The sequence below is a fragment of the Borostomias antarcticus genome, assembly GCF_949987555.1.
Source record: "Borostomias antarcticus genome assembly, chromosome: 29".
Lineage (NCBI taxonomy): Eukaryota > Metazoa > Chordata > Actinopteri > Stomiiformes > Stomiidae > Borostomias > Borostomias antarcticus.
In genome coordinates, this window is record NC_140262.1 from 2,956,828 (window position 1) to 2,972,904 (window position 16,077).

Here is a 16,077-nt window from a genome sequence, read left to right on the forward strand (position 1 = left end):
TAATGGTATAAAATCTAGCAATTTAACCCAAACACATGGCTGACCACACTTCTAATCAGGATGCATGTACACAATGCACAATCCCACCTGTTTCTGAGGATCCTGTTGGCTTGTCAGGACGAGCCATTTAAGGTCAAAGAAACACTACACTCAAGATGGCTCAGATTGCCATTATGCCAGGCTCACACTACAGGATTTCTGGGCAGATTTATCCCCGATTCAGCACTCCTGACAGTCGGAGGAGAAATCTGGTCTGGAACGTTGGTCGGTACCGATGTTCGGCCCAGATTATCTTGAAATGTGGTTTACAGATCCAATCTTATACATCCCGATAGGCTCATAGACCCATCAGGGCCGCCCCAATAATAACAAACATGTTTGATATTTTGATTATTATGACAATACTTTACAAGCAAGGCAGTGGTTCATTGCTCCGTCGGGCACGATAATATCCTGTAGTGTGTAATGAGATGTTATTTTCAAATCTTGTAGGGTGTGCTTGTTTGAGATTTGCGAGAAGAACATCTGTCAAGATTCTCCTTATGTGCGTGATGCAACCCGATTTGGAAATCAGTTATTTTTTAAATCCTGTAGTGTGAGCCAGCCATGAAACGGCCTGTCAACAGCCTGTCAACCTTTAAACCGAGCCCACACACTGGCCCTGTTCGAATACAACTTTCCTCCTCCTCGAGGTTGTCTGATCCAACATGATCCGATAGGAGGGAGCGTGCACTTCACTACACACAGCTGAGACCAATCTAATTCCGGGCTCACACTACAGAACATTTAAAATCCTAACTGATATCGAAATTGGGTTGCATCACGCACATAAGGAGAATCTTAACAGATGTTCTTCTCGTGAATCTCAAACATGCAGACAAGATTTGAAAATAACGGCTCATCACACACAACAGGATCTTATCGTGCCCGAGGGAGCAATGAACCACAGGTCTCGCCGTCTGGCTTGTAGTGACGTAATAATCTTAAATATCAATCATGTTTATTATTATCGGGGCAGCCCCGATAGGTCTGCGAGCTGATCGGGAGGTATAAGATTGGATCTTTAAACCCCTCACATCACAAGATCATCTGGGCCCAACATCGGTACCGACCAACGTTCCAGATCAGATTTCTCCTCCGATTGTCTGGAGTGCTGAATCGGGGATAAATCGGCCCAGAATCCCTGTAGTGTGAGCCTGGCACAAGGTGTGTCAGATCAGTGGTTCCTCCAGGGAAGGCAGGCTGCGTCTCTCAGGCCGTTCAATAAGCGAGGGAAGTATCGGTGTGGAACTCACGTCGAACTTGGAGGCGATGTGGGAAGTGCTGCCCCCTAGCTGCTCTCTGAAGCAGTCGGAGAAGGGCAGGAGCAGGCCCATGGCCAGGATCCGGGAGCACAGCCTCTCTGCCTCCTCCGGGGGACCCGACTCCTGCTGCATGAACAGCTTCTCCAGCAGGGTGCGCCCTGGAGTCACAGAGCGAGAGGGAGAGGGAGAGAGAGAGGGAGAGAGAGAGGGAAGATAAATATTAAATTTCTACTGTTATTATTATACCTTTCCAGCAACACATTTCCAAGGTGTTCAGAGAGAGAGAGAGGGAGAGGGATAGAGAGAGAGAGAGAGAGAGACAGGCAGAGAGGGAAGCATTGAGAGATTACAGCAGCAATATCCAGCACCATCAGAATCCCACAAGGAGCTAGAGATGGAGCATTCTGTAATGTCCACCTGTACAGTAGGGGTGGGTGAGATACACATTCCTGACATGCATATTACAGTCATATAAGACACACACAGGAGGACGTATACTGGATCTAGAGAGAGTGTATTGTCAACATTGTATTTTGTAGTACAGCAGTCACACAGGGCAAGATGAGACAGAACAGAATAGAATAATAGATACAAATCAAATAGGAACTTGTGATTGTTTTAGTGCAGCAAGATGCTCCCTTGAGAAATGACTAAGGAACCATGAGTCACACTATATGGTTCTCAAATATATTGCCAATTCATTCAAACGCACCATTCAACATGAATGATGTAAACACGAGTCTGGTTCTGAGATTTCTGGAGCCAAGAAATAGATCTGCGGTACTGCAATTCCTCTCGAAAAATGCTTGCAACCAGTCTAAGCTGTCTATTTTCGTATGTGTTGACGTCATGTGTTTCTTGGGGAGGGAGGGGGGGAGAGGGAGGGAGAGAAAGCGAGAGAGTGTGTGTGTGTGTGTACCCAGAAGCCAGTGATAAGACACCCTCCTTCCCTTCCTAGCCATTCAGTACTGAATAGCTCTTGGTGCATTTCCACCCGTCTCCTACACCCCAATGATGAGTCATAAGTGTCTCTGACTGTACTCCTCCCTGTGACCCTCATTCTCTCCTCCGTACTCCTTCCTGCTGTCTTCCTGTCCTCCTCTCCTCCATACTCCTCCCTGCTGTCTTCCTGTCCTCTACTCTGTACTCCTCCCTGCTGTCTTCCTGTCCTCCAATCCTCCGTACTCCTCCCTGCCGTCTTCCTGTCCTCCTCTCCACTACTCTTCCTGTGGCCCTCTCATCCTCTCCTCTCATCCTTCATCCCCTCATCCTTCCCCCATCCTCCTAACTCACACTTCCTCTCATCCCCCCCTCCACAGTGACAGATGGTAGATTGGATTCTGGAGGTGCCAAGACCTGTGTACAAACCTGTGAACAGTCTCTTTATTGCTCAGAGAGGCTTTTACTCAGAAATAACCTTTTAGATGCCTGTTAGGTGACAGCAGACTGTGCTGTAGTGAAGATAAAGAAAGGGCATTCATATTGTATATTTCAATGATGAATGACTGTGTCAAGTGCCTAGTGCACTTAGGCTACCGCAGACTACTTGGGCTACTAAACACGCTGACCCAAGGAGAAACACAAAACAAGAGTGCACGCAAACAGTTTGGAGGCGTGCGTTCTCAATCAGGAAACGTGTTTGTCGGCAACACAGAGGTTTGCTGACGTGACGCATCTCCGCGAACCAACAGAGCGGAAAAACCTACATCCCAGACTGCCGCGGGATTTTCCACACGTCACCTGTCGATCCGGCGTGGACAGCAGGCTGACCGATGTCCCAGTATGCACTCTGGTGAAGCGCTCCCAGGGGTCGTGTTCCCAGTGCCAGTCTGGCCCGGCGCTGTCTGGCGCAGCTGAGCTGAAGAGCAAACAGGCTAATTCGATTCGCTGCCGGTCCATTGGTTTCATTAGTCGATGCTAGCGCGGCGGGGCGCTGAGGCGTGTCCTGCAAACGTCCCCCGCGTGCCGTCCGTCCGTCCACCGCACTCCACCTCAATACGGGGGGAGGAGGGTCTGGTAAAGGTTCGGAGTCGGATGTTGCTGGGCTGAACTGGTGCCGAGAGTGAGAGTGCCATGTGGTCGACTGCTCATCCCAGAGTAGTGACTATTCCGGGAGCACCTCTCTCTATGAAAGGCCCCCCGCACGGAACCAGACACTAGACCCACACTAGCCCTAGGAGGGTTACAGTGACAATGGTCTCCTAGGGGAGAGGAGAGGGAGCAGGGGCAGCAGAGGAGAGTGGAGGAGAGGAGAGGGAAGAGGAGGAGAGAGGGGAGGTGGGGAGAGGAGAGTGGAGAAGAGGAGAGGGCGCAGGAGAGGAGACGGAGAAAGAGGAGATGACATGGGAGGGAGAGGAAAGGGAGGAGAGTAGGAGGAGAGAGATGAGAAGGAGAAAGAGGAGAGGAGAGGGAGGGGAGGAGATGGAGGAGAGGAGAGGGAGGGGAGAAGAGAGGAGAGGGAGAGGAGAGGTAGATAGGAGAGAGAGGAGAGGGAGAGAGAGGAGAGGGAGAGGTAGGAGAGGAGAGAGAGAGGAGAGGGAGAGGAGATGAGGGAGAGAGGAGAGGAGATGAGGGAGAGAGGAGAGGGAGAGGAGAGGAGAGGGAGGGGGAGGAGAGGAGAGGGAGAGTCACACTGACAACAGTAGCTGTCCTGGGTTGGTTACCATGGTGACACTGCTGCCAGGCCTGAGGTCATTATAGGGCTCATCTGGCGGTAGTAGATGATGAAACTAGTCTACTGGAACTCTACTCAACTCTACTGTCTACTCTAGTGTAAAATCTGAATGAATATGCGTTTTTCATCTTAACAGAACCACGCCCATTCTCAAGTCCAACACTAAGCGATATCCTGATCAATCTCAGCTATTCTACCAGCGCAATATTCCGCTGTTCCCATCTCAGGCAGTCAGTTCACAAGTGCATGTTCAGCTACAGTATTCTCCACGTTATACACATTACATCATAAGACAAAGGGGTAACTAAGCACCTCCCATCTCCAAAGCACCTGCCTCTGACGGACGAACAAGCGTTTCTAGCGCACGTCAGAGTCACTGGGCAGAGAGACTGCGGCTGCGAGCGGGGTGACAGAGTTCCGTTTTGCGAGGGAGGGTGGCGCGTGGCGCTGATATACCGACAGCTGGCTCGCAATGCTCACAGAGAGGGGTGTGTGTGTGTGTGTGTGTGTGTGTCTGCTCCTCAGTTCATTGTGTCTAAGAGCTTCGCATCGACACGTCTCTGGGTTTGACGCCCCTCCCCCACACGCACCGCCCTAATAAGCATGGTCTCCACAACACCAGCTGCGCCTGCGCATGTTGTCTATTTATGAGCACATTTGTGTGCGCGCACGTTTGGTCTGAAAGCCACAAATCTAATCCAGAACACCTACAGTAGGGATAACTATAATATAAATAAAGACGCTAGGTCAAAGAGAGACAACACTACTCCATCCCTGTACACACGGCAAGATCCTCTATAATATGAACACGATCCAGTCTTCCTGTAGACACGCCTAGATCCTATGAACACAGTCTCCTGTTCAGTCTCCTGGGGCGTAAGGGGCATGACGGATGTCTGGAAATCAATGAGGAAGCTAGAGGTCTACTGGGCATGCTCAGTGCACAGCCATCTGGTGGAGAGGGATAGAGACGGGAGATAATGGCCAGAGGAGCTGATTTATATCCTTCCAACAGATCTCAGATCGGTGTGTGTGGGAGTGTGTGTGCGTGCGTGTGACGTGTGTGTGTGCGCAATGTTTACTGTTTTTCTAGCATTATCATTTTAGAAAATCTGATATCACAGCACCAGCAGGCTCTGCATATTGAGGCTCATACCTCAGTTGATCTAAGAGTTTAAATAAAGGTGATAATAATAATAAAAGTATTCCCATAGTGTTGAGATGTACATGTATAGGCCTACAGTATACTACAACCCTGTCCTTCGGAGAGCAGAGGACAGACAGAGCTCCAAGGTGACACAGACACAGACACAGACACAGACACACACACACACACACACACACACACACACACACACACACACACACACACACACACACACACACACACACACACACACACACACACACACACACACACACACACACACACACACACACCCCTTTGCAACGCAACAAGAGCAGATGAACTCAAGAGCAACAAGACAAAAGCAGCGCGAGTGAAAGGATCTGAGCTGTCTGTAGAACAACAGTGACTAGAACAGAACTGATCTCTCTGTCTCACTGACTCGGTCTCCCTCTCTCCTGCAGGCTCCCTCCCCCTCCCTTCAGGTCTCTCCCTCATTCTCTCCATCCTTGCTGCTATTCTTCACCTCCTTCTGTCTTTCCACTCTTTCTCCTCTCTCTCTCTTTCTCTCTCCTGCCCTTAGGCCTGTGATATAGCCTACTTGCTGTGACGTCCATGATTTTTGCGCCGTGTTAATTCCCGCTCGTTCGACCGCAGCCGACGCTCCAGAGGAACGCAGGAAACACGTGGTGGACGCGTACGTGGTAGTTAAAAGCAAGTATACCGCGGGCTTTAGGGGGAACAATGTCCATCTCAAAGCTAGAGGAGAGAGAGAGAGAGAGAGAGAGAGAGAGCAAAACAATAGATAGGTCTGTGTCTCTCTCAGCCTACCAGCTAGCTGTCCCTGGTGTCTCAATGGGCACTGCTGTTGGTTTATGCTAAACATGTCAGGGAGCAAACACTAACTGTCAAGGACTACACAAACACCAGCTACAGTATATGGTCTGGGTTTCCCCAATAGTGCCCTTTGTCCTTTGTCAGTCCGACTAGTAGGGGGCTGATCCAAACACCATTCAGGTCCACTCTCAGCACTGCTTGCTTCTCAAGGTCTTCTCAAAACTAGACTATCTAGTGATTAGGCAAGCACGAGGTGTGTGTTTTTATTTTATGCAATATTATTATTATTTATTTATTTTTGAGACCGCAGAGGGTGGGGGGTGAGTTGGGGACTGTATGTACTGTGTATGTTCTGTGCACTGTGGGGGGGGTTGTGGGAGGGGGGTGGGCGAGGGGCATGGGCTCTTGTTCCTTTTTTGTACACCACCTGATAAGTGTGGTGTTTACGATACACACTCGTGTTTAATGTGTTGAAGAATGGTGTCAATAAAAAATTGATCGCAAAAACAAAACAAAACTATCTAGACTTTCAAATCTAGGGATTTCTATGAAGGCCTGTAAAGACACAAGCACAGTTTATACGCTAAAAACATGCTACTGTATATACTGTAGAACCATTTGTAACAGTTGAATTCATTCCCAGGGAAAAAAAAACTTTTGAGGTTAGTGAGGTGCTCTTTGGAACCCAGAATGTGGAACCCTATTCCAGCAGGTTCCACTACTGGTTCTATAGCATTCTCTCAAGACTCTCTACTACCTGAATCAGTGGTTCTAAGAGCCTCAGGATGACTAACTCAGGGGTCGAGCAGCAGACTGTCTGAGGCTCGCTAGCTTGGAACCGCTGCTGTTGTGAATATGGATGAGCTGGCCGGATAACAAAAGCACTCCGGAGAGAGAAATGTCCTCTGTTCTCGCTCAAACTGCAAAGTGGTCAATAAACATGGCAGAGGGCGTGGAGACTCTCTGCCAGCTTTTGCTGTGATGCTAAATACGAACCAGCAGTGTACTGTAATGTAGTGAGGGAATAAAAAAAAGAAAAAACTACTGGAGATGACGATGCTTTTCTCAGTAACCATGGCGATAATGTTGCCGACTGCGGACCTGTTTAACACAGTGGTCTTCCTTCGCTGTTCCTGCCTGTTGTTCTAGACTGCGCTGAAAACCGACGGGACGACAAAGTTTGACGCGGATGTGCGCCGAGGCGTGCACTCACCGGTGAAGACGTCCTGGAAGCTGCAGGTGGACAACTGACCGCAGGACGACCTGCGCGTGGCGCACAGGGGCTGGCTGCCGCCCCTCAGCCGGTCCTCCGAACCCCCGTAGCCCAGGCAGGGCCCCTCGCCGTCCTGCGAGCCCGGCTGCAGCCGCGCCAGCTCCTCCGTCCAGTCCGCCGAGCGGCTGAGGGGCCCGGCGATGCTGTTGGAGCGCCGCCTCGCCGCCTGGCGCCGCTCGGCGGCCCGGTGCTGGTGCTGGTGGTGGCCCAGCTCGTGGCAGCGGCGCCGGAGCAGCGGGCTCTGGGAGGGGGAGGCGCCCGGTGAGCGGCCCGGGGAGCTGAGCTGCCGCGTGGTGGTCTTGATGTAGGAGGGGAAAATGGGTGGGTAGGGCTTGACTGTGGGGCTGGCCCCGCCCCCCCCGCTGCCACCGCCACTGCTGCTGCCGCCCAGGGTGGACTTGAGGAGGCGGGTGGCCAGGGGGCTTTCCTGGGGGGGCCACTGGGAGAAGGACACGCTGCTCTTCCTTCGATGGACGCCGGGCACGTCCTCGGCGGCGAGGGGCTCCGAGGAGCTGATGCACTCCAGGGACTCGGCGCTGGTCGCCACCACCAGCCGGACCGCCCTCTCCTCCTCCTCCTCCTCGGAGGCTGGTTGCGAGCTCAGCCCCCCGTCGCCGAGAGCCTCCTGGAGCTCGTGGTCCTCGTCGTGGTCACTGTGGCCGTCCGCAGGGAGGGGAGGCGCGTCCCGGTCCACGCCGTTCTCCCCCACCTCCTCCGCGGCTTCCTCGGGGGGCTCCACCGCGCTCTCGAACGAGGCCGTGAGGTCCAGGAAGCTGTTGGCGCTGGTCGTCTTGGCGACGGGGTCCCTCGCCCCCCCGTCCGCCTCTGCGGGGAGGTGAGGGAGGGGGGCGAGCTGAGCATGCTGGTCCTTTGTCCCCTCGGCAACAACACAAAGAGCCGTTTGAGCCCCGGGCTCCGCCGGATCCCTGTCCTCCTCCTCCTCTCTCTCCCTCTCCTCCGCTCCGCTCGGGGAGAGAGGCGAGGCTGGAACCGAGCCGTTCCGTCTCTCGGAGGCGGAAGCGGACAAGGAGCCGGCCTGCGGACCCCCGGACACGCACATAGGGTCTTGCTGGGGCTGGGGGACTCTCTCTGCCTCCGGGGAGGTGGGAGTGGTGGGGTCCCAGCTCTGCTTCCTCACTCCCCCCCCTCCTCCTCCTCCTCCGCCCCCCCACCCCCCTAGCCCCTCCACCCCGGAGGGGAGCCCCCCTTGCTGGAGCCTGATGGCCTGCTGAATGTCGGCCAGCAGGTCCTCCTGCTCCGCCGCCGAGTGGAAGCTGTAGATGTCCGTGTCCGACCCCGAGCTCACCCGGGGCCCCTCCCTCGCCTCCCTGCAGGTCTCCACCCGCCTCCCGCCCACCTCCTCCTCCTCCTCCTCCACCCCTCGGTCGAGGCTGCCGCCGCCCCCGCGCTGCTCCGCGTCCGACTGGCCCAGCTCGTCGGCCGAGAGGCTGAGGTCGGGGGTCTTGGTGCGCAGGGAGACGGCGCTGTCCAGCTCGTCCTGCTGGGACGCCACGACGTCTTCCCTGGACCCCCCCGTCGAGCCGCCCCCGGACCCCCCCTTCCCCTTGGACTGGTTCTTGCGCTTCCGGATGGAGAACACCGACGACTTGGACTCGGTTTTGTTTTTCTTCTTGTTCCCTCCATCGCCACCGCCTTTGCTGTGCCTGGCGTGAGCTTTCCTTCCCCCTCCTCCTCCTCCTCCACCCCCTCCTCTCTTTGTGCCCTGGGCCTCACGGGGCCCTGCAGTGTCGTCCGCGGCAACGCCGCTTCCCTCCCCCGCTGACGCGGCGGCCTTCCTCTGCTTCGCGTCCTGGTTCCCCATCGTGCTACTCCTCCACCTCCAGAAGCACCCCCGCCCGCCTCTCAGGCCATGCCCGGGACGGATGCTCTTGTCTGGGTCTCGTGCGCTGTGTGCTCCTTGGCCCTGGCGGCGCTGGGGAGAGAGTCCTCCGTCAGGCTGGCTTTCCGGCGACGACGGCGGCCGCGATGTTGACGCCGATGCGGGGGAGACGGATGATAACAACAGCCGCGCCTGCTCTCTCGCTATCCTCCTGCTGCTCCTCCTCCGCTGGCTCTTGCTCTCCCTCGCTGGCTCCCTCTCTCCGTCTGTGTCTGTCGCTCTCCGCTCTGCCGGCTCAACCCCCTCCCTGCATAATGGGCTGACGCAGACGCGCGCCCCCGGAGCATGCTCAGTGGAGCGCTCTGCCTGGCCGCTCAGCGCGCCTGCGCGGGGCTGGGAGAGGGGCTGGGGCTGGAGCGCGCGCAGACGCTGCTGGAGGAGAGGCAGGGACTGGGATTGGGGCTTGGGATGGGGCTGGGGTTTAGGCAGGGACTGGGATTGGGGCTTGAGATGGAACTGGGGCTTGAGATGGAACTGGGTCTTGGGATGGGGCTGGAGTTTAGGCAGGGACTGGGATTGGGGCTTGAGCTGGGATTTAGGCAGGGACTGGGACTTGGGCATGATACGAGACTGGGGTTTAGGCAGGGATTGGGGGCTCCTCCTGCCCCATATCAGGGGTCTTCTGTTCCAGGGCTTGAAGGGTGCTCTGACCACGCTTGTGCCGACCACCTGCACCCAGGTCTCCACAGGGGGGAGGGCGTTCATCCTCTCACTCGTCCTAGGAGACACACATGAGCACAGGTCAAACTAATTGGTCAGGTCAAGCTTTTGTGATTATTATTAGCCTATTATAAAACAATGTCAGTGCAAGGATCATTCATAAAGTGTTTTCTTCCATTTCCATAAAATATCATGCTGGGAAAAGCACATGAACTCCTGGAGGTCCCATCAGTCCTGGTTAGTAATATATTTGAATGTGATTACAGGCATGCGCCATAGAGGGTCTGTTGGATCTGTACTAAGAGGCTTTGTGTATTAATTTAACATCTGCACATGGGATTACAGACTAGTCGTACGGGTTCATTCAGGATCCCAATGCTACTAAAACATAATTTGCCCGTTTGGTAGCCTGCCCTGCACAACTACGATGAGTCGATAGCTTGTCGGTTTAGGTGTACTGAGCGTTTTGAGCTTGTAAGATTAAGCGCAATGTGAGCAGGGCTGCCAACTCTCACATAATCCCAGTGAGACTGATGCAACTGATGATCAGCATGCAGACACACGGCGGAGTGCAGCGTTGCTTTTCTGCTATAAATCCCACCAGAGTTAAAGCAAAGCCCGTCCTGTAGGAACCTCTACACTCCCATATAAACCCTGCAATGCAAATTAGATTCACATACTGCACAGCTCAGAGTTCAGCGCTGTAGGCTACTGTAAGAGTTCAAAATGGTCCATTATTTGAATTTAATTATTCTAGGCCATTCATCTGTTACTTTAGAGTAAAGTATTTTATCCGGTTTTATTGATCCTATTGATGCCCTCTGTGTTCGCACAGTTTCAGTATGATATATTCAACTCATTCAACAACCCATTGTTTTATGTTTGTATCTTAATTGATTGTCCAATGTGAGGAGGGGAAAACAAACTCAGTGTTGACAGTCTGCATAGCCTACAACTCTCAAAAGTGCTTTCACACATTTACCGATAAAGACTACAAAAGCAATCCATCTTCTGACACATTGGCAGCTAAATTAAGCTATTAACCAATGGTAGGCTACTGTCTAATAAATAAGATGGGATACATGCATGATAGACTATTGAAGCATGCAGATACATGCATGATAGACTTTTGAAGCACGCAGATACATGCATGATAGACTATTGAAGCATGCAGATACATGCATGATAGACTATTGAAGCATGCAGATACATGCATGATAGACTATTGAAGCATGCAGATACATGCATGATAGACTATTGAAGCATGCAGATACATGCATGATAGACTATTGAAGCATGCAGATACATGCATGATAGACTATTGAAGCATGCAGATGTCTGCTGGATCCACATCCATGGCTGAACCCCACCTAGACAGGCCTACTCTTTAGATATGAGTTCAACTGTCAGAACCACCCATCAAACCCATTCAATTCACCGATAGCTATTCCACTCTAAACTAAATTAAAGAAGTTGGTATCCCTGTAAATATAATGTCTGTTTGCTAGCTTGCATAACTATGGCGATAGCTGCTATTGAGCGTTTATCTAGATTTCAGCTCGAACAGTGAGCAATATTGGAACAGCCATTTGGCTGGGGTTCAAACAGCCTATGCGTTTTTAAAATGCATTTATTTAAATTAAATTTAAATTAAGATTTATTCAGGTGGGGGTACTTCTGTGGATGAATATAACCTACATTTATTTTATACTCACATTCTGCTATTCTGAAGTTGGCGACGCGATGCCGAACCATCTTCTTGCTACACGACCATTCAATTAGGCGCTAATTGGTCTCACCTGTATAGGTTTGCAAGATGACGTAGGGCGCGTGGAGAGAAACAGAACGTGAGCTCCCGTGATCTGATTGGCTACTTTGAGGTAGGTCTGCTCGTGAGTACAAAGTTGAATCATCTCGAATATTCTTCAATTTTAAGTTCACTGTTTACTCCTGAGATCATTCCACTTCACACATTGTGTCTACCTTTACTTTGTAAATCATTAAGATTTGAGAATGAAATGGAGGAATCCTGGGAACATAGTCTACCTGAATTCAACACAACACCGCCATCTAGTGGCTATTTGAGAGGGAAACATGCCCTATCCTCCCCTGAGACCCTGCCTATCCCATTCAGCATCAGAGAGAGAGAGAGGAGAATGTGTGTGTGTGTGTGTGTGTGTGTGTGTGTGTGTGTGTGTGTGTGTGTGTGTGTGTGTGTGTGTGTGTGTGTGTGTGTCTGCGTGTGTATGCGCGCGCACGTGGACCCACACATATGTGACACCCATAAACTTCACAGTATGAAACTTTATTATCCGTGATACATGGCACATCAAAACACATTCAGATGGTTTGTCACGACTTTCAGAAGTGGGTGGAAACTTGGATGGCAAGTGGATACAACACGAAACTGGAAAATAAAAGTATACAACTCAACATGCAGTGTCAAATATGTGAATAAAATAGAAAAAACACAAACAAAGAAAATATATTTTTCCAAACAGCATAACATTCATTACATATGCCGTTTTATGGCTAGAGACCACATTTCAATCAATCATAACATCCTGAAAATGATAGAAATATGGAAAGTTTCTGAAAAACTGAAGCCGTTGAGTAAGTTCACAAATCAACATTAGGTGACACCAGTTTTGGATGAAACAATGTCAAGTGAAACACCTCACAACTCCCTGCGCACAGAAATACTTCACATATACAGTTTTGTATTTAATGCATTCAATATATATTCCATTTCCTACACACCTGACGAGCAGATCACACCAGCAGAACCAGTGTTCTCGTCTAGTACACTGGAGGAAACCTCTCTCACTTGTTTCAACACAAATTCATTGAATTAAACAAATAAATGGAACACATTAAACAAGCCTCCCTTACACATCAATAGCAAAGTCTCTGGGTCTTAAAATAATTACAGTGATATATCATTGTATCATTGCCTATCATAAAAACTGATTTAACAAAACGTCACAGGGGATTTCAGCGCCTTCAGCTTAGACACATCTGTACCTTCACTTATGTACCACTAGATGGCACTGTTGTACCATAGATTCTGTGTCTCCACCAAGTGAATGACAAGCTACGTGAGCCTGTTTGTTAATCAATAGTTATCTTAGATAGATTAGCTTACTGTAGTTTGAAAATGTCATATGAAATCCTAAAAAGAGACATATGATTACCACTTTCCAATATCTTAATGGTACAAATATATTCAACGATATACATTTTTACTTTATTGCAATACAACTCGTTCATAAACGTGTAAAATCTACAGGACACATTTTTGTTTTACAAAAAAATATGACATCATTGTATATAAACATAGAACTCCACACATTAACATCAATTTAAGAGGATCTACGATTCCACACTTGTTTAGCCCATGAAAATATCACCTGACACAAGCAGCTCGCACGACAGCTCTGTGCTCACGACACGCACGGACACACTGTAGGCAACATTGACGGATCAGCAATGGTCAGTATGTGTTTGTTAAATAACCAGCACACACTCACGCAGGCACACACACACACACACACACACACACACACACACACACACACACACATACGTACACACACTGAACGGCCAGAATCACTGCAGATAACACAGGAAGAAAAAGGCTCATGTTGTGAATCAAAGTGGTAAACAAATAAGTAGCTAGTTTACACCCAAACCCCGCTATAAAGGGGAGTGGCTCTTAAAATATTTGTTTTGAACATAATGCACCTTTACAATACTCATTATTCATTACCCATCTTGTTTAGTCTACCTCAACTTGAAAGGTGGATGTGTATAGTTTATGTCTGGGTGTGTGTGTGTGTGTGTGTGTGTGTGTGTGTGTGTGTGTGTGTGTATGTATGTGTGCGTGAATGTGCATGTGAATGTGAATGTGAATGTAAATGTGTATGTGTGTGTACAAACAAACCAACAAATCAGGCTCAAAACAATAGAACGTTCTATTGTACGGCCCTCCCATGTGAAAACCCGTTCCGCCTTCCCTAATCTACCCACATCCTTATCCTCATTTAAAAAATACCTTCAGTCAACGAGAACCCCCAGCGGAACGAGCGTGGAACCCGTCCTCCACCCACGTCCGGAACACAACTCCCCTCAACGTTCCACCGCGTGGCGGGCAGAACACAGAGGCGGCTAATCCTACGTCTTTGCGCCTGTGTCCTAAAACGGAGGAACACTTCAAACTCGGCTCTCTGTAGATCTCAGTCTGTCATGCCCCAGAGGAGAACCCCGTCCAACCGTCTCTCTCCGGCTCCCTGGCCGCCTTGAGACCGGCCACGACAGATGACCAGTTGTAGTTCTCTGCCCAGCTGCCCTAGCCTAGCCTAGCCGCTCTGAAAACGCTACGATGCCCGTCGATCGGCCGATCCCCCCCCACCTACAGGGGGTCCTTCTTGCGGAAGGCGACGACCGGCGCCCTCTGGTGGAAGTGGGACTTGTGTCTCTTGCTCTTGTCGTCCCACTGGCACATGAGGATCTGCTTGAAGGTGTCCCGGAAGGTCTTGTTGCACAGGGCGTAGCACATGGGGTTGACGGTGCTGTTGACGTAGCACAGCCAGTAGCCTAGCGACCACAGGGCATCCGGGAGGCAGTCGGTGCAGAAGGTGTTGACCAGCACCATGATGTTGTAGGGGGTCCAGGTGATGATGAAGGCGAACAAGATGGCGCTGAGTGTCTGGGCAGCCTTCTTCTCTCTAACCATGGAGCTCTTCTTCTTGTTGATCTGCGCCTTGGCCTTGGAGGCGAGGCCTTTGGACACGGCGGCATCTTTCGCGCAGACGGACGCGGGAGAGGAGGCGGGCTTCGCGGCTCCGCCCCCCTCGCCGGGGGCGGTCCGGGAGGCGTCCGCGGAGGGGTCGGGTTGGACGGGGGTCTGGGAGAAGCGCTGGTCCCTCCGCCCCTTAGACGACGCCCGCTTCCCGCCCTCGAGGTGTCGGAGAGGAGGGACGGACCCCGACGCGTCCCGGTTGTCCGGGGGGGTCGCCGGCGGGTCGACCCCCGACCCCGTCTTCCCGGGCATGTTGAGCACGATCAGGTAGATGGCCCTGGGCTCCGCCCCTTCCTCCTCCTCGGACTCGGACTGGTCCACGGACGCGCCGGCGTCGTTGTTGTTGTAGCTGTCGCTGCTACTGTGCTCCGACTCGCCGCCGGCGACGGACGCCCGCCAGGGACGGCCCGGCCACGGCAGCCAGAACCGGAAGAAGCGCACGCCTCCGGGCCGCGCCCTCTTCCCTCCCGCGCCGTCCTTCCGGGGGCCCTGCTGGAGTTCGTAGCTGCTGCCGCTCCGGGAGCTCCCCGTCTTGGGGACCATGGGGGCCGTCTCCCCCCGGCCCCCCGCTCCGCCGGCCCCCTGGGACCCCCCTCCGCCCTGCTCTCTGCCCTGGTTCCCGGACCCGCGCAGGCCCGCCAGGTCCTTGGCCCGGTTCTCCGTCTCCTGGTAGATCTGCCAGTACAGGACGGTCATGATGGTGACGGGCAGGTAGAAGGCGGCGATGGCCGTGCAGAAGGTGATGATGGGCTCCGACAGGAACTGGATGTAGCACTGACCGGGCCCCACGGTCCGCTTCCCCACAAAGTACTGCCAGAACAGGATGGCCGGCGCCCACAGCACGAAGGAGATGGACCAGGCCAGGGCGATCATAGTCATGGCTCGCTTGGTGGTCCGCTTGGCCCGATAGGTCAGCGGACGGGTCACGGAGAAGTACCTGGGAGGGGGAATGGAGAGAGAGAGAGAGAGAGAGGAGAGGGAGAGAGAGTAAACAATGTTTGTGGTGTGGACCTGAAGTACGCTGAATCAATCAATCAATCAATCAATCAATCAATCAATCAAAGCTTTATTTGTATAGCGCATTTCATACCCAGAGGCAACACAATGCGCTTTACAGAGAACAAGGGAGGTGGGCATACGACCCACTCTCTACATATTCCAGAGGGAAGCAAAAAAACAGTAATCACCCGGGGGCCAGATAAGTGAGCTGTAAAAATTCTTCCCTGACCCCTCTCAACAAGGCGATCGAGCAAGCTCCTGGAGTATGTTTGTCTACCGGCTAAGAACATTTATAAAGCAATAAATTACATTAAATTACATTTTCAGAGTAAGAGAGGCTAAAAAACATCATAGGGGAGACGAATACTGGTGTGTGTTTGCTATGGCCCAGGCCTAAAGCCGGAAGTTGGCTGGTGTATGTCTGTGTGTACGTGTGTGTGTGTTAACTAAATGCTATAACATCCACAGCAGACACAGGGGTATCAATCGGACTCAGGGAGGTC

At 51.9% G+C, this 16,077-nt stretch overlaps 2 protein-coding genes across 2 annotated transcripts in view; both read right to left on the reverse strand.

Moving 5' to 3' along the window:
• fmn2b (formin 2b) overlaps positions 1-9,036 on the reverse strand; it is a gene marked incomplete at both ends in the record, with an annotated part of 51,870 nt that extends 42,834 nt beyond the window's left edge. The window contains 3 exons of the mRNA XM_084459853.1: positions 1,296-1,462; positions 7,155-8,250; positions 8,404-9,036. Of these exons, the coding sequence (XP_084315979.1) occupies positions 1,296-1,462; positions 7,155-8,250; positions 8,404-9,036 (1,896 nt within the window). The remainder of the gene's footprint in view (positions 1-1,295; positions 1,463-7,154; positions 8,251-8,403) is intronic.
• Positions 9,037-14,185: 5,149 nt separating this feature from the next.
• chrm3b (cholinergic receptor, muscarinic 3b) overlaps positions 14,186-16,077 on the reverse strand; it is a gene marked incomplete at both ends in the record, with an annotated part of 2,813 nt that continues 921 nt past the window's right edge. Inside the window, one exon of the mRNA XM_084459854.1 lies at positions 14,186-15,512. Coding sequence (XP_084315980.1) covers positions 14,186-15,512 — 1,327 coding nt within the window. The remainder of the gene's footprint in view (positions 15,513-16,077) is intronic.